Source organism: Octodon degus, unplaced genomic scaffold (assembly GCF_000260255.1).
Source record: "Octodon degus isolate 3935 unplaced genomic scaffold, OctDeg1.0 scaffold00098, whole genome shotgun sequence".
Taxonomy (NCBI): domain Eukaryota; kingdom Metazoa; phylum Chordata; class Mammalia; order Rodentia; family Octodontidae; genus Octodon; species Octodon degus.
This window is the reverse complement of record NW_004524674.1, coordinates 6,228,939-6,251,078: the sequence shown is the minus strand read 5'-3', so window position 1 is coordinate 6,251,078 and position 22,140 is coordinate 6,228,939. Positions and strand designations below refer to the sequence as shown.

General features: G+C 40.4%; 1 protein-coding gene across 6 annotated transcripts in view; it reads left to right on the top strand.

The window, feature by feature from the left end:
- The window catches only part of Myh10 (myosin heavy chain 10), a 137,637-nt gene that overhangs the window by 40,927 nt on the left and 74,570 nt on the right, over window positions 1-22,140 (top strand). For 4 of the 6 annotated variants that reach the window (XM_023723439.1, XM_023723442.1, XM_023723443.1 and 1 more), the window contains exons 5-7: window positions 5,828-5,930; window positions 6,549-6,578; window positions 11,539-11,631. In XM_023723439.1, the coding sequence (XP_023579207.1) occupies window positions 5,828-5,930; window positions 6,549-6,578; window positions 11,539-11,631 (226 nt within the window). The remainder of the gene's footprint in view (window positions 1-5,827; window positions 5,931-6,548; window positions 6,579-11,538; window positions 11,632-22,140) is intronic. The other 2 variants (XM_023723440.1, XM_023723444.1) reach the window with 1 other exon arrangement.

The window sequence follows — 22,140 nt, the reverse complement described above, 5'->3', positions numbered from 1 at the left end:
TGAGACAGAAAGATCCCTAAGTTGAAGGCCAGCTTGGGCCACATAGTGAGTTCAAGGCCAGCCCAAACTATATAAAAGACCTTGTCTCAAAAAAGCAAATGAGGTACTCAAAGATCATGTAACTGCTATCTTCTTAAATTTAGTTCACAACCAAACCTATTACATTGTCTTCAAGAAAAGTCAACTTTATAAGGTACTTATTTTATATTACGTTTTAATCATCTTTATTAGTACTTGTTTATGCACTATCACAAAGAAAATACAATTAGAAGCAACATGTGGTTTGTTCACTATGTATGTGGGCAGGCTGCCACCTTGTCTTTCAGCTTTCTTTTCTTAGTTACTTGCTCTCTAATGCACTTCCCTCCAAGGATCAACCTTTACCTTACACCCTGGTCTCCCCTCCCCAGTGCCTACAGGAACCTTTGCTCTCCCACTTTCCTTTCTCTGAACTCCCAGGCCCCCTGCTGGGCCGTTGTGCCAGCACCCCAGGACGCTCAGGATGTCCTGTCTCAGGAGAGCGCTAAGTCTTTCACACTCACACCCAGCGAATGAATGAAGTTGATGAAACCCTGTTAAAAATGTTGACTTTCCATTGTATTAGAATTAAAATCGATTAAAACAGTCACCCTAGGTGAGAAAATTGCTGACTTAATTATTAAGCTTCCTTTTTAGATAATAGTCTAGTTACGTTTAATGGCTCTCTGATTCCTGTTAGACAAGCTGGCTAAGTATATTTTAATGTAACACTTTTAAAACAATGGTTGCTTTACAGTACATTTCTATCAGCACTTGACACTTTTTTTGGGTAAAGGAATTTTATCTGTCATATACAAATAGTATATTAAGTGATGATAGAGCTACTTTTTGTTGATGGTGGTGTTTTTTTTGTTTGTTTGTTTGATTTTTTTTCTTTCTTGTCGTCTTCTTGAGACAAGCTTTCGTTATGTTGTTCAGGCTGGCCTGAAACACACAAGGAATAGTCCTCCTGCCTCAGCCTCCAAAGTGCTGGCATTATGACTGCGTACTGTCATACCCACCAGAGCAACCTTAATTGAGAACATATTTTAAAAGTTTTAAAATAATGAATACAATTGTTTATTAAATAGCTGAGGCAAAGTATAGTATAGTTAAAAACTATTTGATGGTCAGATAGAAGTCTGATATTTTTTGTTATCCCAGCCCCACCAAGTGATGCTAGAACCTCTCTAAATTCCGGTTTGTTTTTCTGAGTCTATTTTACATGTCCTTAAATCGTAAAACTTTGGAGATTATTAGATTGCTCTCTAGCAGTGTCTCACTTCTGGTCATAACTGTTATGGGAGAAAAAAGTGTGCAGATGAACATAAAGTTTTAGAAATTCTAGGCAACATTTTAATTTTTTTTTAAAATTTTATTTGCCTAAAATATTTAGGCAAATATTACAAGGGAATGAACATCTTTGCAAATCTTTTAATGTTTAGTGTCCCTGTTATCTCCATTTAGGACTTGGTATTAATGTGTTAGAGGGAGATTTGAGCTCAACTTTTCCAAATAAGCTGCTTTCTAAAGGAAAAGTTTTGAAACCATAGGAAATCACTTATTAGTGTACATATGGTGTGTGTGTGTGTGTGTGTGTGTGTGTGTGTGTGTGTGACACATATGGGGGGGTTAATATATATTTAGTGTCTTTCAAGTAAAGGAAGAACTTACCGCAGAGGATGTTTTTGAAGCCACACTGAATTTGATGTCACATATGCTAGAGTGAATGAAAACTAGTAGAGAAAACTACATTTTCTCACTGAGGAAATCAAGAATCAGAAGGAATTCAGAGGAAGAGTCCAGACTGATCTTGTGATGATCTCTTTTTGTACTTCTTTGTGCCGTGCTGTATGTTTTTGCTTTGGCTTGCACACCACTTTGAGATACAGTGAGAGCTCTAGGTCTCTCTTTACGCTGAAAAGTCCTGGGACCTGGTGACAGATGTCTGCAATCCCAGCACTCTGGGAGGCTGAGGCAAGAGGATCACAAGCTGAAGCACAGCCTGGGCATTTTAGTAATTTGGTGAGAATCTGTCTCAAAATAAAACATAAAAAAGGGCTATGGCTGTAGTCGAGTGGAAAGGCCCTGGGTTCAGTTACCTACCGTGTCTTACAACAAAACAATTAAAACAACAACGCCTGATCCTTTTATTTATTTATTTATTTATTTTGTATGTGTGTGGCCAGCTCAGCCCACCAGGGGGCGGGGCTGGCTGGCATGTGGTGCTGGGGGATCAAACCGCCATCCCGTGCTTTGCTAAGCTTAGCTTGTTCTAAGTAGGTACTTTAGACCACTGAGCCATCTCACCAGCCCAACACCTGATCCTTTAAACCCGTGTGCTTCAGCAGAGACAGGGAGAGGCTTTTTGTTTTATTTTTAGGTTAACTTCCTACTTGAACACAGTCTGTGAAGGGTTTACTTTTCCAAAAGAACAAGGTAATAGGAGCACAGCTCTTGCCCTAACTGGGCCCCCCAGTGAAACCAGCAGCTACTCCAAAGCTACAAAAGTGCTTTTCCACGTGTCCTGTTGGTAGGCAGGAGGTTACATTCCCTTTGCCCTCATCCCTCGTTGAGGCCTTGGTTTATTGTTCACTTTTGTGATTTCTTCAGAATTCTGCCAAGCTATTTTTTTGGTCCTCTTTCTCCCTTTGTGTTTGTTCAGGCTCCGTTTTATTTTCTCTGCTCCCACTTGGGTTAGCTATGCCATTTCGCATAGTGTTATGTTGTGTTCTGCTTTGTTTTCTATTTCCAAGAATTATATATTTCTGCTGCCTCCTTCATACTAAAATCAGAGGGGTTTTTCCCATCACCATAATTGATCATCATCATAACTGTTCAGACCATTACAGTCCCATGAGAGCCTTTGGCCAGGCACAGGGCTGGGCTTCTTGCACGTATTATCTCAGCCTTATGAGTGGTTTTATTTTATTTTAAACTTACAAACTACATTTTAGAGAAGCCCAAAGCCTTGTAGTTAGTGTGTGTGTTAATCAGCTTTCCATTTAGGAAATGTTTGTTTTGGCTCATGATTTCAGAGAATTCAGTCCGTGGTGATTGACTCCATTGGTTTGGGGCCTTGGTGAGGCAGTAACTTCATGGCAGGAGGGTGCAGCAGTAGAAAGCTTCACACATCCTGGTGGCTAGGAAGCAGCAAGGAGGCGGAGTCCCGATAGCCTAGCTGCTTCAAGAGCATGCCTCAGATGACCTTCCCGCTTCTGCCAGACTCACCCACCAGAGGCTCTGCTGCCTCTCTGTAGTTACATGGGCTGGGGATGAAGCCTTTGAAGGGGTGTCTTGTGAGGGGAGGGCGTTCAGGATGCAGACCATGACTGGCAACTGGTGGAAGGGTTTGAATGGAGGCAGCTGGTTTTACTGCATAGCCCATGTTCTTAACCACTACAACAACACTATAAATTTATTTAAACGTAAATTAGAGTATAGGAATTCAAATTTCCTTGTAAACGATAGCCGAGCTTTTAAGTAGGTGGTAATGTTTTTGAATACCATTTGCTTTAGTTGGATTGTATTTTTTTCTTCAGCAAACGTCTTGTTAGGAATTATTGTTCCCATTTTTTCTTTCCATAATTTTATTGATAAACAAATAGCAATGAGAATTGTTCCCATTTTGTGATGGAGAACTTTAAGCTTTAAGGATCTCAAACCTCTTGAAGAGACAGCAGTAAGGTTAAAATACTTTTATTTTAAAGTAGTACTTTCTGTTATAATTACTGTAGATCTGAAAAATATAAAATTCAGTAGAGTTCATAAGCAGTTGTTAAGGCTGTGTAAGTAAGGCAAGCAGAGAAAACATGTTTCACAGATGCACGGCAGCCGCTCCAGTGAGCAGAGTGTGCTGGGAAACCTTAGAGGGAGACTTAGAGAAAGGCAACCGTCACCTACTTTTGAGACAAGTCGTTAGCAGGCTAAATGGCAAGCTTATTTCTATAGCATAAGTGATGTATGTGAAACCAAGAGCCAGTGTGATTAGTCCTGAGGCACTGGGCATTATGAATAAAGTTAACCAGCAGAAATCATTTTTACTGCTATTAAGAAATTATGCTTGAGTAAAATGCGTATTCTTTACTCTGACCTCTAGGTTTTGTGCGTCCACCCCTTTCTGGCTTCATTAGTATGCCTCCTGCTACTCTCTAACTTGGTTGTTCTTTATATAAAATCCTACCAAGTGGCTGGAAATCCCTGGACCCCTCCAAGGGGGCTTTAGGGGGCCTTTGCCGCTGGTTTGCCATCTGCCTGGACATCACCTCAACTCTGTCCTGCCAGTTCTTGCTCACCCAGCACCAGGCATCTCCCTGGCCATCCCATCTGCTGGAGGATTTCCCTTCTCAGATCTCCTCACTGCGCCTTCCTTGTTTCCTTCCTCGCGTTCTTCACACGCTGTACCCATCTTAGCTGCTTTCCTTACTTATTTGCATCCCTTCTCCTAAACCTGACACACTCACAGCTACATCATTGAGCACTGAGAAGAATGCCTGCCAAACATGAGTCACTTAAGAGGTATTTGGGTTTTTTTTTTCCCCCCAGTACTGGGGATTGAACTCAGGACCTTGCACTTGCCAGGCAAGCGCTTACTCTACTAGCTATCTCCCCAGCCCTAAGAGATATTTGTTGAATGACTGAACGAATATGCTATTGAATGCAAGAGGGAAAAATCACTACCTTTCCATGTATCATTGCTAGTCAGGAAGTAAACAGAATGGTAATAAAAGGACATCAGGAACTCCTGTTACTAAAAAATAGTGGAGGTGGGAGACTTCCATCAAAGAAGAGAAATTGATGCCAATTCCTAAAAAAATAAAAGTCTGTAGGCATAAACTTAAGAGATAATGTGTAGGATCTTTGTTCATTCATTTATTCAATACTTTTTAAATTATAATTCAAATTGACATTCTTGATTATCAGGTAGGTTTGCTGTGATCAATCATGTCTTGGAGAACCTTAACTGTTGGAACAGATGCCATCATTCAGGTATCCCTGGGGGCCTGGCAGCTAATCTGAATTTCAGGTTTAGTCCTGAGTAGAAGTACATGCAGTTTTTTGAAAGATACCAACTCTGTTTGGAAATAGGAATTATATAAAGTAGTGGTATGTCTCCCTGTTCACAACAAAATTCATATAGTTTTATTCACTTTGACAGCAGTTTACCCACTGCCTATGTGTCAGCGCTGGGTGAGGGTAAAACAAATGGATAAAAAACAAAGACACACAAATACACCCACCAGGCCAAGCCAAGGGGGCAGGGAGCTGGGCGCAGGCCCACAGTCCGTGAGAGGTCTGGGTGAGCTGCATGACAGGGGCCACGTCAGTGCAGAGGACAGCGTGTCCTGAGGCCTGCTTGGGGGGTGACTCCCAAAGCTCTCAACAGCTCTAAAGATGAAGTCAGTAGCCAGCAGGCCTCCCAGGGCTGTCTGCTCCTTCTGAGTGCTTCAGGATTTCTCTTCGCCATGTTGGTGTTTCTGCCACAGACAGAATTTTCTCATGAACACTGTGATCAATTTCTCTTGTTTGATGGAAGTCCTCCTCCTCTCCTACACACACACATAAAAGTAAAATGTCTGGGAGACATTTTCTTTCTCATTGATATCCACCAAGAATTATTTACTTGAATTTAATACTTTTGTAAAAAAATAAAAAATTTATTTACTATTGATAGGGTTTGTTTTTTTTTAACCTCTACTAGTCTCATTTGTTATTTCCTGTTCTGTTTCACTTTGATTATATCAGTTACAATTTTTGAATGAATGCACTGTACTTTCTTTAAAGTCTCTCATGTTAATATTTCTTCTAGGGGTGAATCGGGTGCTGGGAAGACAGAAAATACTAAGAAGGTCATTCAGTACCTTGCCCATGTTGCTTCTTCACATAAAGGAAGAAAAGATCATAATATTCCTGTAAGTTTTTGGCTTTGTTGTTGCTTTTTGCTTAGTTCTAGTCTTCTATAATTTTAGAAGTAAAACCAAGGAACACAGCTGCACATATAGTGTCCTGAGTGACAGCTCCTATGTCCCCCATCTGGTGACTCTTTTGCTTCACTCAAGAAGAAGATATACAGAAATTGCCATCAAATAGATTTTCTTATAGGGTAAATGGGAATTATGGTATGGTGAGAAGCCTAGTTTCTTGCAAAGATTTGTTGAGGATGATTAATAATTGATGAACAATGCTTATGTAGATTTCCAATTTTCTACCCCCCAAAAGCTCCTCAAATAGTTTTACTACTTCTTTTTCAACTTGCAGAGTGGCCCGTTACTGCTGCGCATGGCAGCTTGAGGGGAGGGGAGATATGGGAAGGATCAATGATAGAAAAGACAGAAATACAGAGTCTAAATGTCAGTTATCTTTGACTTTTAGAGCTGCAGAAGGGGTAGTTGATACAGCCTGAGAGAGTGCCAGCCAGGCCAGCAGCCACGTCTCCAAGCAGCTGCATGCTGGCTTGGTGCTCGGATGTGGCTACTGCTAGGGAAAGACACAGACTTGCTAACATTTGCTTATCTGTTTGTAACAAACAGCAGGACTCACCTAAACCCGTGAAACACCAGGCAAGTGCTTTTCTTTATGCTTCTTGAGTGTTTGCACTAATTTCTGTCTAGATTGAGTCTCAAAGCAGATACCTCCTTAGTTCTGAGTGGAACCTATTATTTTTTCACAATATTTCATTTTGAAAATTTATTGCTTCTTTCATAAGATGTAGCATGCTGTTTTGCGTTACACTTATTTTCTGGATAAAGCTTAAATTTATCTTTCCCTTTTATCATGACATTGAACTGCATGCTTATGAAGCCTATAAATTTATGGTTTCATCTTTCAAATACGAGGCACAATCATCTTAGTACTTCCAAAGCACATGAAAACCTAATGTGACTTTTTATATTTCATACCCATGTGTATTTTAACCTAAAGGCCTCATATATTTAGTATCCAAGTTAGAACTCTCTTTGTGCTGTGTAAGGAGTGGAGTGTATTCCTACTTACCAGATGCCTGTCCTTCAGCTCTATAGAGCCCAACAGTGAATAAGCCACAAGCCAGAGCAGGACCCCCATCTCCTGCTTCCTGGAGGAGAGGGAGGCAGAATCAAGCCAAGAGTCCTTGGGTAGAGTGGATCCCCGGCCTGGGACCTAATCCTTTCCCTTGCATTTGAACAATTTTGGTCTGTTTTCTGCACAAGTGTGACAATATAAAGCTAATAGAAAACAAGAAACAATAATGTGAAATTATAGAGATGATCAATGAATAAAAAGAAATGATAGTATATACCTAAAGGAATCATCACAGCTAATGAAATTCCCAGATCTCTTTTTTAAAATTCTTCAAGACACCAGAGCTATGTCATATGAAGGCCTGTGATGGTCTTTTGTTCCTGTAATGCAATCCAGGTCAGCGATAAGAATCAAAAGGTTTAAGGACCTAATCACTGTCCTGTGGGCTTCCTTACCAGTTAAAGAAGGATGATACAGACCAGAAACAAGCTTTTACAGCACACTGTATGGATTTAGGTTTTCCAAATCCTCTGTGGAACGCAGGAACCATTATTGCCAATATCTCATTTCGATGTCATTTTAAATGAGAGTGGATCCCTGTTGTTGTAAGTAGCATGCCAATCTCTAGATATTACCGTGGGTCCAGTCAGTCCCCAAAGAACAAGTTCTCCCAAAGAAGGTGGCTGCAGCGTTGGCCGTGCTTTGCTGTCACTGCTGGCTTGCATGTCTACTGCATGTACTTGCTGTGCGCAGTCCCCTATACTACCCTCCCCAGGTTTATCTTAGTAACAGTCGAATGGTCACTGTGTGGTGATGTTTTTAGAAGTGTAACAATACTGGTTCTCAATTTTTCATCTCTGGCTCACCTGAGGAATACTCAGCAGCATGGTTGGAAGTGGTCACACCCTGGGCTGTCCTGTCCCAACATTACTTGTCCGTGCTTGGTGCACCTATACGTGCTCATCGCATTTGGAGAATGATTACTCATGAAAGTCACAATATTTAAATAAACTTTAAGCAAACATTCACCTGTGAATTGTTGGTGAATTTTTGAAGCAAAGTTGTTTGTCTTCATGCCCTTAGTACCTGTTGCCCACCAGCCGCAGGCCCGGTATCGTTGCCATCTCTCTTCATAGTTTGCTGTGAGGGACCCTCAAAGTCCATCACAGTGTGTGTTGCTGCTACAAAGCCTCAACACAGTGCAGTGGTAGAGCAGATTTGAAAACGACTCATTTCTCAAACATGACCCTTCTCTAAGAGTGATTCTTTCAAGCTGGGCCACCTACCTCCCTGCCTTTCAGGTCATCTTCAGGATGGCTTTGTATCCTTCCTCGGCCTTCCTGCAGTACCTTGAACAGAAACAGGAAGCAATAGCCAGCAAGTGACAGGTACAGAAATCAGAGCCTGCCAGTTGAGCTTAAAGTCTGGCTTCCAGCATGTGTTTGGCTATGGCCTCCTGCTTTTAACCCTCCTTTGGTGGTCAGTACCTCCTGATCTTTACCCTGCTAGGCCTGCATGGGGCAGCATGATCCCTGGCCCTGGCCCCTTGCAGGCTGACCTGGAGTTTTGCAAGAGGGATATATTTCTTAACCATTTCAGATTCATGCTACATTAGTCAGCAAGCATATATTGTATACTGTCTGATAAACACAAAGGATGGTTTTCACCACATTTGGTAAACCTTAAAGCATTATAAATTTCCAAATATGTAACACACTTTAAAAAAAAAAGCAAGCAAAAACAAGCTTCAGTTACTACTGCTATTTTTCTCTCCTATATTCCCAAATAACCTTTCTCATAGAGTAGAAACCAAGACCAAGCTTGGCGACACACCCCTATAATCCCCACTGCTTGGGAAGCTGAGGCAAGAGGATCATGACTCCAGTCAGTGTGAGCAATTCAGTGAGACCCTGGAATAAAAGATAAAAAAATTCAGAATAAAATTTAAAAAAATTAAAACAGGGCCAAGGATATAGCTGAGTGGTGGAGTGCTTGCCTTGTATGCACAAGGCCCTGGGTTCAATTTCCAGTATGGAAGGAAAAAACAGAAACAAGGGACCTTGGGGCCAGGGAGATGGTTCAGTGGAATAGCGCTTCCCTGGAAAGCACAAGAGCCTGAGTTCAATCCCTGGTTCCGCAAAAAAAAAAAAAAAAAAAGAAAGAAAGAAAGAAAGAAAGAAAGAAAGAAAGAAAGAAAAAAAGAAAGAAGGGACCTTGTCCTTCCAATTCTAATAGAAAAATAAATTCATTCACTGTTCTCAGATGACTTATAAATATATATATTTTTTCTTTTGGTTTTTTTTCAGAACCGGGGATTGAATTCAGGCCCTTGTGCTTGCCAGGCGAGCTCTTATTGTACTGAGCCATCTCCCCGGCCTCCTAAATATATTTTGTTGAGAGATCTTAGCACAATTTTACTTAATTTTGAAATTGTTCACAGAAATCATGTTTCTTGCTAATTTCTTGAGTGTAAAAAAACCATTTCTGTCTGTTTTATAATGTTGACTTTGTGTCAAGCTTTTTGGAATGTATGAGTTTTTGAGATCTTTACTTCATCTCATAAATGGCACAGATCCATTTAGAAGAAAGTAATATGAACCCATTAGCGCAGTGGAGACAGAAGCGAGGGCCCAGAAATGCGGAGGCTGCGTTAGGGTGGCGGCGGCGCAGGCCCTCAGCCCCGACCCTGCTGCCGCCTTCCACTCGCCATCACGTCCTGCCCCGACATGGTGATGAGAGCCGTAGCTCTCCTGCACTGACTCAGACATTTACAGAGCATCCTTGTCTCTGGTACTGACTGACCTAGGTGGAGGACATGTAAAGGAAGGGACAGAAGCAGTGGAACACACACACACACTCTCTCACTAAGAAGGAAAGAAAAAAAGACTCAGAGTGTCCTCATAGTCACTATCTAGGGAATATGAAAATGAGATGCTTTATTTCCAAGGTAGGGAGTACTTCGATTTTTGTTGTTCATATATTGTTGGTGATTTCCCCCTGCCTCCGTTGCTTACCTTACTAGAGATCGAACACAAGGCCTTCATGTAGACACTGAACTACATCCTCAACCTCTACCCCTTTTTGAGATTTGGTCTAGGTTGCCCAGGTTGGCCTCAAATTTGTGATCTTCCTGCCCTCAACCTCTCAAAGTGCTGGTATTACAGATGTGTGCCACCATACCTGGCAGGGAAACATCTTACAGAGATTATGAAACTCTTTTAATTATGATGTGGCAGGATAGCATACACTTTGTCTTGTAAGTGTTTGTAGGTCAGTAAACTGGAAGATTCACTCTACAGGGAGGAAATCATCAAATGCCCCAGTGTAATGATGCACAGGGCCCAAGGTTCTTAGCAGGATTGGCTCCTGACTGGTTTCAACTGAACACTGTTTCAGACTATAGTTTGTCTTCTTGCAGCATAAGGGTCTTGGGACGCTTCCCCACCTTTCTAGCAAGATACTGAAGCTTAGGTCTTAGCTTGTCTAGAATGTCACTATCCATTAGGAGGGTGGTAATACCATGATGTGTATTTCTCCCAGTTTTGGAAATTGATAGTAATACGATGAATATCACATGACAAATGACCACTAATTAGAAAATCTTACATGAGGGTCTTGGTGTGCTTAGAGAATCACATTTGCTACTGGTGCCTTTTTTTCTCTAGGTCTAGAATACTGCGGGTGTTTTTAGATATAGGGATAAGATTTGTGTTTGGAAAAATAAATTCATTTAAATCATGAAGGTAATTCTGAAATTATATTCCAGAAGTACAACATCTCTTTTTAGTACTTTTTCTCAGATAGAAATGGCATCATGCTTTCTTGTATTTCCTGAGTAAAACATTTGTTAATATGCATCCATCTTTTGTTGGTAAAATATTTGGTCTAATTTGCATATAAATAAAGTGAGTAAAAGATGCTTTGTACCAAATGCATTATTCTTAGCCTTGTCAATCTGGGCAAGAGAGGACCTTGGCATCTTTTCCTTGCTCTGAAAGTGGAGGTGAGGACCTTACTCTGTCTGTGCTACCATGCCATGTTGAGCTACCACGTAAAAGAAAGCCTTTGTAAAAATGGAAAATCTTAGATGAACCACAGAGGGGCAGTTATTCAATTAGTCTGTTTAAATCTATCAAACAAGGCAGAGTAAAAATAAAGAGAAGTGTTAGGTATTAATATGTTCTTAATTGAAATCATGCTAAATTTAATTTTGTGGAAACAGTTGATTTATTTTATTTTTAAAATTCTCAGCCTAATTTAAATTTATTGTCTCTGTCCATTGTGACACTTTCCTCATGGGAGTCCTCTCTGGAGACCAAGTTTGTCCTTTAACAGAGCTGTATCATAATGAGGAACAAGAAGCTTTACAAAATGAGGAAAGGGAAAGTTTGTGTGGGGTTTTTTCTCTCTCTCTTATTTTTTTCCTGAGGACTGGAATAAAAACATGAGACTAACACACATCTGTTTGTGTGTGTGTGTGTGTGTGTGTGTGTGTGTGTGTGTGTGTGTAATGTCTTTTAGGGGGAACTTGAACGGCAGCTTTTGCAAGCAAATCCAATTCTGGAATCATTTGGAAATGCAAAGACTGTGAAAAATGATAACTCATCTCGTTTTGTAAGTTTAAAAACACCAGAAACTTTTAATTTGTCAGCTTTCTAATTAAATGTCTACTGTGGTTAAGCAATACTGTGGTTAAGCAAATGAATTTATTTTCCTAGATCTTTAAGATTGTTAAATACAGTAGCCACGTTCTAAAAGAGCAATCTGAATGTTTAATTGTATTTATTATGTAGAAATTATAATGATATGGACATGTAACTACATAACTTCTGTGAACTTCTTTGTTTTTAATGTTATGGGCTTGGTATGGAGATAAAATGACAGGTGTGTTGAATCTGTAGCATTGCAGCAGGCATAATACATGCACAGTAAACGAAGCTGGCATTAGATAAGGTAAACTGTCCTTTTTGTGTCTTGCTGTCTCTGTGGGATGTGGACTTCAGAGTAATTAGTTACTACTGTTGATTTTCTTTGCATTTTTTCTTAGCTATTTTAATTCCTTGAAAACTTTTCTGTCCCTCTGACTAGCTCTTAAATTTATCTGAGGGTTTTACTCTATTATCCTATTAGTGTTAAATTATTTAGGTTATTCAGTTTGATTCTGTTTTTTTCTCCAGCTTCTAAAATATTACTAAAAATCAAAATGGCCAGGATAGAAGAGATTTAGATTTTAACAATTAACTTTGGAAAATATGGGGAATCTACGATCATTGTGCTATACCTTTTAAAACTAAGCTTACAAAGTCCTGGTGTATGTGACAGTTTTCTGGTCACATGATTTCTGGAGTTAGTGGCAGAATCAGATTCAGTTGTCACAGTTTACCCAATAAACAAAAGGTGTACTAGTTTCTAAAGCTATCATAACAAAGAGCTACCGAGTGGATGGGATGGATAACAAAAAATTATTTTCCCACAGTTCTAGAGAGTAGAAATCTTGAATCACTGTGTCAACACAGTTGTTTCCTCCTGAAGTCTCACTCCTTGGCTTGAGCTGGTCATTTTCTCAGTGTGCCTTGACATGATCTTCCCTCTGTGTATCTAGGGGGATACCATTGTGTTCATTAAATTAGGCCCACCCTCTTGACCTCATTTTAGCAATTCCTTCTTTTTTAGGATTATTATTTTTTTTTCTCCGAATGCCTTCAGGGCAGGTTTGGCTGGCTTGAGTTGTGGGGATCAAACCACAGGTACTTGAACCTGACTGCTTTGGGGAAGCAGCCACTTAAAGAACTGAGCTAGGGCCAGGCCTCCAGCACTTCCTTCTTTAAAGACCCTCTTCCCAAAGATAGTCACATCCTGAGGTATTGAGAATTAGGACTTCAGTGTATGGCCTTTGGGACAAGGAGCATCATTCAGCCCATCACGCCCTTCACTTCCACTCAGAGGTCAGAAGTGTCCTGTATACAAAAGTGAAGGGAGGGCTGGTGAGAAGGCTCAGTGGTCTAAAGCACCTACTTACAACAAGCTTAGCAAAGCACAGGGACCACGGCTCAATCCCCCAGCACCACATGCCAGCCAGCCCTGCCCCCTGGTGGGCTGAGCTGGCCACACACACACACACACACACACACACACAGAAATAAATAAATAAAATTAAAAAAAAAAAAAAGGTGAAGGGAGTGCTATACCTGTATTAGGAGGAAGCAGCTCTGTGACTTTGGATTTACAGAAGAACCAAGGAAACCAAGCTTCTCTTAGGGTTCCTGTCATTCCTAGGATCATGCCTGTTGAGTCTGTGCCACAGTTAAATCTTGAATTCTTCCTACTGAAAAGCCCTATGTTTAGTGGCTGTGTCATGGGACAGGAGAAGCAGTGAGCTCCCCACTTTGGTATGTGATTCTCCACAAAGATTTGCAAGGTCTTCTTCATGGAAAATCTTCTACCGCATAAAGCATGATACCCGTCTATCCTGACATTTCCCCTCCTAAACCACACTCTAAATTCAGGGCAAACATTTCATCTTGTGCCCAGTTGTCTCATCTTTGCCTGGAGAAGATAAATTGCTACTACACTGTCATTTGTGTTCTTTAATAAAAGTGTAATGACTCACTGAATGATAAGGGTTTCCCTCCTGGGGGGGGGATGTTTTCACTCATTATTTTTTAATTTGGGACAGATATTAATTGTATATTAGTTGTCTATGATTATGTATAAATGGCCCTAAAACCAAGTGACTTGAAACATTTCACAGTTTCTTTTTTCTTTTTTTTTGTATTTAGTGTAGGGTCTCACTACACAGATTGGACTTGTAATGACTCTCCTGTTTTCAGCTTTGCAAGTACTGAGATTAGACGGGCACCACCACGCCCAGTCTCAATTGCTGTCTCAGTGTGCCCCAGAGGCAGGGCGGGTAGGGCAGGCCAGGGATCGAACCTCCAACCCCTGCCTCTGCCTAAGCAGGCACTTTAGTCCACTGAGCTATCTGGCCGGTCCTGTTTCAGTTTCTGTGTGTCCAAAATTCAGTAGCAGCTTAGCCAGGTGGTTCTGGCTCTGGCTGTCTTGTAATTATGACATGGTTGCTTAGAGCAGCACTCACCTGACTTAGGCCAGAGGATCTTCTCCCAAGCTTTCTCAGATAGCATTTGGCAAGAGGCTCTAGTTCTTCATAACTGCTGGCTGGGGGTTGTCGTTCCTAAGTACACTGACATCTCCACAAGCTGCTCAAATATCCTCAGAGTATGGTCACTGGCTTCTCAAAGCAAGTGATCCAAGAGGAAGCCATTCATTGTCTTTTACGGCCTCGCTTTGAAAGTCACCTGCTATTACTCTGTTGGGTTATACCAGCCAACCCTGACAGTATGTGTGAGGGGAATATGCAAGGGCATAAACACCAAAGATGAGGATCGCTGACTCCCTCTTGGAGACTGGTTACCACAAGCCCTTAGAGGAATCATCATTGTAATGTAATTGGCATTACTCTAGATGAGTCTTAAATGGGGACTCACAGGGGAGTTGTGGAGTCATTTTCATGTGTTCAGCTATGGATAAAGGTAGTGGTATGCCACTGGCTTCTGGCCAGGAGGGGGCCCTGGATACTGCTAAACATTCCACAGTAGATAGGACAGAAATCACCCAGCCTCAAATGTCAGTTATGCTGAGGTAGCAAAATTCTGCTCTAGAGTGTCCCTTCAAATTACTGCCCAAGCTAAGGTAATCACTTTTGGGCCAGCCGAATAGCTCATCGGATTAAAGTGCCTTCAAGCAGGCGCAGGGGCTGGAGGTTCAATCCCTGGGCGTACTGTGCCAGCCCCTCCCCCAGGGCATGCTGAGAGGGCGAATGAGACTGGGGGCAAATGAGACTGGGGGCTGTGGCGCGCACCTGTAATCCCAGCACTTGGGAGGAGAATCACTATGAGTCTGATCTAGTAGTGAGACCCTGTAGACCCATCCCTAAAATACAGAAAATAATAATAATAATATAATCAATTTCTATAATTTATTTGCAAAGTAATACACAAGTTTCCTTAATGCTTGTTATGCATCCTACTCCAATTGTTGATATAAATAATTTTGGTAGGAACCTATCTCACATTCTGCTGGAAGAAGAATTTCAGCGATTGGTTTTTAGCCATTCTAAAGCAGCACATAAGGAAGGAGTAAGAACCAGTCATCCAATCTAAATGCTTACCAATCCCTGTTTCAGCTAAACATCACCTTCCAAAGTGTTTGCACTATTTAAAAAACCTGTAAAGGTGGGATTTATAGAAAGCTGTATGGGGGCTGGGGAGATGGCTCAGTAGAATAAGTGCTTCCCTGGCAAGCGCAAGGGCCTGAGGAAAAAAAAAAAAAAAAAAGAAAAAAAAAAAAAAAGAAAGAAAGAAAGAAAGAAAGAAAGAAAGAAAGCAAGCAAGCTGTATGTAGAAGTCAAAGACTGATCCCTGATCTTTGTTTTCATAGAAAAAAAATTTTTTGGTTAAGGTGGTATTCTCAGACATAGCTATTCATTCAGCCAAGAAACAAAGGTATCATCACATTGTTGAATTTTGGCTTTTTAATGTTTAAAAGACCAGTGCTTATTGATATAGATAGTATATTTTTATTTTTTTAGATAATATATTTTAGGAAAAAATAGCTCCCTACTATTATAAGGCATTAGCTGCACAACACTAAAACAAGTAATTGATTTTAATAGTTTCATAAAAATTAAGTAACTAATACCACTGATTGAATAATGTTCAGTGAAAGGATCCCTTTAGTATTTCTCTGTGGGTGTTGCTAACACTTTGGTCCTCCATGGGTTTGAAAGTAACCCATACTGACTCATTTTTTTTTCAGTTACACTATGACTAATGTTGATTGTTTGTTCAGTTCAGTTAATGATTTATGATGTATTCTTTGCCAGGCAACACTGGTGCTTACTTAACATCTCCATTTAGACATCTACTAGATTCCTCAAATTTAAGATATCCTAAGTGGAAATTTTTCTTCTCATTTCAAAATTTACTCCTTTATATCTTGTGTCAATAAATGGTACTATCAAATTACCTAATTATTTGAGCTTAAAGCAAAATAAAAGCAGTGGTAGAAATCTGGGAAAACAAAACACCTAGGAATCAGACTTGATTTGGCCTTTTGTTCATGTCCTGTGTCCAGGTTAACAGTGAATCCTATGAGTTGAAATTCCAGAACATGTTGCAGATCTAGCCACATTTGTCTTTCTCTCCTAACTACTCCATTAATCCCAAATCCTACCTCTGTAGTCCCGTTACTTCCTCTTGTAGTGTCACGTATATTTCCCTCGTTAGTACTTAACACAGTCAGTAGCTAATTACTTTGCTTACTTACCTTTCCTCCTATGAAAATTTATGGTCTCCTACAATAGGAGATTCTGCCTTTTTCTCAGTGTCCTAGCGCACAGAAGTACATAGAAGGCATGTTTATGGAATTCATTTAGTTAAAATGTGGTAGCCCGCTCTGTGCCAGACATTCTTCTTGGCCTGGAGAGCATATCAGTGGGCACAGCTAAAGTCAGCAGCCCCGCAGGATGCACCTCATTGTGGGTTGAACTCTCAAGTCTTTTTGATGAATGCCTTGAGGCACGCTTGCTCTCACCCTGTGCTAGGCCCTCTGAGAATGTGCACGCCCAGTTTTGAGTGTACAGGTAGAAGTCTTGTGGGGCAGCGACTTTCACCAGGCTGGGCCTTGCTTGGGGTTGGTATCACACTGAAAGGAATAATGCAGTGTGAAAAAATGACTGGTGCATATAGTGAAATTTGATGGAGTCGTTATAAGCCACATGCTTGCAGTGAAAATATTTGAAACTATAAACTGCGTAAGCTTTAGAAGCCATTTGGTTCTATTTCTTTGATCTGATATAGACGACTAATTTCCTGAAGAATATCATTTCTTTCAAAGATGCTAGCATATGGTTTGTGTTACAGAGGGATTCTTTAGGAAAGCATTATCCGTATGAAAATAATCATTCACAGTTAGTCCAGTTCTCTGTTTATGAGAAGTTAAATGTGTTCCAGATGGAGTGGATTTATGTCAGAATGAATCTCTCGTAATGAAACTTTAAAAACAGGGACTTCAATTTCAAAATGATTGTTTGGATCAGCAGATACATCTCCCCTCAGAAAGTTTTAGCAAGAATCACTTTCTCCATTTGCACAAGTTCACCCCCTACACACACACACACACACACTTTTTCCACACTGACCTATGCCAATTCGATAGCTTCCAAGCGCGATGTGCCCTTTGTTTGGTAGATGATTAGCCTCCAGTAGTTAGAGCTAGGTGAAGGTTGTAGGTGTCCTCCACTTTGACTCCTGAATTACAATGAAGTCAAATTCTGTTCTCTCACCTATTTATTAGCAAGCAACCACTAAATATATTCTGCAAGATAAACACAGCCCAGCTCTAAGTACTCTGTCTGAAACTGTCCCTGAATGATCTACTGAGGCAACAATAACAGGGGTGGAATTCAGTCTGCACCGCATAGCCAGCCTCCTCCAAGCCAGCGGCTGCGCGACCATTTTAGAGCCCCGTGTGCAGGAGTGGCCCAGCAGCTTGGCCTCTGGTGTGCTGGAGTCAGGGCCTCAGGAGGACTGTGGACAGTCTGTGTTTCTAACCAGCCTGTGTCTCTTAGTGCCACTCATATTACCCTAGTGATTTCTAATACCCATTACACGAAGTAACAAGGCCATTTATTTCACATGAAAACTCATTTTACTAATAACAAAGCTTCTAGTGTGGTTTGAGATTAAGAGAAATGAAGCATATAAGGTAGCCATCTGGCCTTTGGATTAACGCAAGCTAGTGGCTGCTAGAATGGGTTTTCTCATGTAGGGCAAGTGCTGCCTCTAGAATGAAGGTGAAAACTAAACCAAACACCTAGCGATGCTGAGATGTTTCAGAAGTCAATTATAGCTTGTGGAACTGCTTTAGATGCCACTTTAGGAAAGGAAAAGTAATTTTCGGCATGTGAAACAAACCTGCATTGCCCCAATATTCCCTATTAAGTCACTAACATTTTTGGGGGGCCGAACTGGGGATTGAACTCAGGCCCTTGTACTTGCCAGGCAAGCGTTTATTCTACTGAGCCATCTCACCGGCTTCTCACTAATTAACAATTAACCTAGGTTAATTACAAATATATCTTAGCTGTTCAAGAAAACATACCAATGAAATTTCTGAAGCTTAATTTTATTCCTTTATGGTATCAAAATACCAGGTCTGTCCTTTTGATTCCTAACAGTTAATGTTTTAGAGCTGGGACTGTAGCTCAGGGGTGGAATACTTGCCTCAGAGGTACCAGGTTCAATCCCTGGTACCATGAAACTAGTCTTACAAAGTTTTTGTTTTACACAGAGAGGGAATTCTTAGTTGTCTTTCCTGTTCAGAATACCTAAGGTCATTCACTTCTTGGATTGATACAGTCAAGATATGTATCTATAATTAGTAGATCATTATTTTGTCCTAGTTTTGGTTTTTTCCCTTGTTTTCTTTGCTGAGAGTCCAGTTGAGTACTCTAAGCACCATAATCTGCATGTTTTTTTTTTTGTTTGTTTTTTTTTTTGGTGGACCCGGGGATTGGACTCAGGCCCTTGCTCTTGCCAGGGAAGCGCTCATTCTACTGAGCCATCTCCCCAGCCCCAAAGCACCATAATCTGACCTCTGTGGAAAGCAAATGTGCTTTAGGCATGTTCAGCCCAAGTATTTTCACATGTATGAGCTTAAAGCTCATTTGTTTTCTAGTTTACTCTGTTTGTGTTTTTTAAAAAATACTATTTCTGAAAGAGTATTTTATTTGTGAAATTTTTTTTAACTTAAAGATTTTATTCTCTGCCCCCACCCTGCTCCTGAGAACAAAAAGTCACCTTTGCTTAACTACACAAGTCCCTGGCCATCTCCCATGAAGCTCTACCGTGTCGCATGATCTGCTTCTTACCTAGTTTGCCAGGGTGTTCAGCTTTAAGAGGAACATTTAAATCCTAGAGTATTTGAGATATTCAGTAAAGCATTTCTCTTTGATAGTGAGATTTAATTTTATCACATTGTCAAAGTGGCTCACCTTACAAAATATAGTATCCGAACATGAACACCATTTAAGAGAGCTGATAATTTTTCAAAGTTGTTTTGTTAAATTCAAAATAGGTTAAATTTTAGAGCTTTAACTTATGATGAAGATTTATCTATGTTGTTTTCAGAGATGTTAGTTTCTTTGGGGGACATAGACAAAAAAGCTGGAAAGGAGCCCAGCCCCATTTCCCCTCTTCCCTTGCTGTCGCTCTTGCAGCCGCAGCCCTTTCCCCACCAGAACCCCTCTCTCACGTCCCTGTGCCTGGCTCTTGTCACTTAGCCCAGTGATGTTTCTTGGCCTTCGCTACCAGCTGGAGAGTTATATGGCTCCAGCTGTAGGCCCAGTAATGGCTAGAGACCCAGTTCTGAGAAAGGAAATGTGGCCGGGAAAGTTAGAGTACTGTATTACACTTGGAAACTTGGCTTATTTATCCAAATAGGTGATTCTGTGTCTAAATTATTTTGGAGCATTTCTTCGTAGGTTGCCTATTCAGAAGGCTTAATTTTCTTCTGTTTCTTTTTAACATTATTGTCTATTTTATAATCTCATGACATAAGAAAAAAATAACTTTACTAAATAGGAAATATAGGAGCTGGTGAGATGGCTCAGTGGTCTAAAGCACCTACTTACAACAAGCTTAGCAAACCACAGGGACCACAGTTCAATCCCCCAGCAAGCACCACATGCCAGCCATCCCCGCCCCCTGGTGGGCTGAGCTGGCCACACACACACACACACACACACACACACACATAAATAAATAAATTTTTAAAAAACCACAAGACTTCAATCTATAAAACAAAATTATAAAAATAAATAAATAGGAAATACATAATTCTTAAGTTCAGAGTTACCTGTGTAATAATATTGTCTTATTACTCATAAAAGGAATTTATTTTGTTTGATGGATTTTGACTTTCCAGTTTATCTGAGGTGGTAAAGAAAAAGGAGTAGGACGTAGTATAAGTAGTAGTTGAAAGCTTCCACAGCATTTGGAGGTATGTCTAGTGAAGAAGTCAGACAGACATGCTGGTGAAAGCTGTAAGTCTGTATTACTGCATATAACAAATTTTGTAAGTGACATATTTTCTTAAGTAAGATTTAGGTGATACCATATGATTTCGATTAACCTTTCTGCAGTGTTAAAATAAGTTTGAGAGGGTGTTGGCTTGGACAGTTCTGCTAGTAATGTATCCTTTATAGCTTTGGAACAATAATATTGCCTTTTGACTACTGTCTCTTAAAATAACAGTTCTTAATTAACTCAATGAGGTATTGTATAGATGATACAGCTGTTTAAGATTTATAAAGAATTTTAACCCTCACTTACAACATCAGGACTCAATTTTTTGAGTTTCTTTTTTGAGCAGCTCTAACTGTTCATGTGGTCTAATAGTTTAACTTCCTTCTTTGAGGTCTTCCCAAAAATAAAGACAAAGTATGCTTATTTTTAAAATAGAATAAATTTAGTCTCTTGTAATTACCATATGAATCCATTAGGCTGTAGGAAGTATTAGTGATCTTATTTTTTTCTGTATCTTGAAACTTTTTTTTCATCATCAAAGAAATCAGTTCATCATTTTTGTTATTTGTTACAAATTATGCTGGGCTGGCCAGATAGTTCAGCAGATTGAAGTGCCTGCTTAGGGTTCAATCCCTGGCGTGCCATGCCAGCCCCACCCTGGGGCATGCTGAGCCGGCAACTGAGACTGGGTGTGGTGGCATGAGCCTGGAATCCTAGCACTTGGGAGGCTGAAAACAGGAGAGTCACTATGAGTCCCATCTGTGTAGTGAGACCCTAGAGACCCTGTACTAAATACATTAAAAAATTATGCTAGAGAAGATTAAAATAATAACAATAAAAGAATGGTCTGGAGGATGATACAGTAACTATTGCATCAGTCTATAGCTTACTGTAGTGCCCAAAATAATGAAAGAAGAGTAGAGGCACATATTCAAATCTACTTTGAGCTTTCAGTGGTCATTGGCAAATTAGAAGTTTCCATTTCATGCCCATAATGGTAAGAAGGAAATTGTCAGAGAAAAACATTTCACAGGGACAGTATTAGACAAATCAGTAGGTGACTGCAAAGAGGCAGATGATACTGTGCTCTCCAATAGTGAAGGGGAAACTGAGTCCATTAGCAAATATCTGGTTGAATTTCCGGACGATAGCCTACGATTTTCTCAAACTCAAGACCAAGATATATTTATAAGGACAGAAAAAAGACATGGATTAGCATCCAGTTAGTCAGTTAGTAGGAAGGCTACTTTAATATTTTGCAACAAGAATCTAGACCATTTGTTTTGCTAAAAGAACACCTGCCACTGTTTTCATCTTGTATGATGTTTGTGAAGGATTTTTTTTTTTTTTTTTTTTTTTGGGCTGGCTCAGGCTACCTTAAGAGCAGGTCTAGTAAGGCATAGGGAGCTGGGGATTGAACCGCGATCCCCTACACCTGACTGGGTTTGCCCTAGCAGACGCTTAAACAACCAAGCTAACCTGCCAGCCCCCATGTGTGATGTTTGTGTATCAGAATGTATGTGATATGGTTCAGATGTGGACAAACACTGAAACCAAGGGAATATGTGAAAGTTATTAGAAAGAAATAACGCTATAGAAATGAAAAATTTGTTGGATTGACCTTCTAATTGGTGTTTGTATATCTGAAAACACCAGTGTTTAATAGTTACAAAACAAAAAAGGCTTTTTCTCTTCTCAAAGTTATTAACTGTTAACGGTTTTAAATATACAAGTATTAGGGGCAGGGAGATAGCTCAGCAGACTAAGTGCCTGCTTAGGCAACTGCAGGGACTGGGGTTCGATCCCCGGTCTCACATGTTAAGCTGGGCCCCACCCCTGGCACGCTGAACTGGCCAATGGGACAGGTATGGTGATGCATGCCTGTAATCCCAGTGCTAGGGAGGCTGAAAACAGGAGGATCTCTACGTAGTGAGACCCTGTGCCAAATACATTTTTTTAAATAATTTTTATTTATTTGAGAGAGAGAGAGAGAGACAGAGAGAGAGAGACAGAGAGA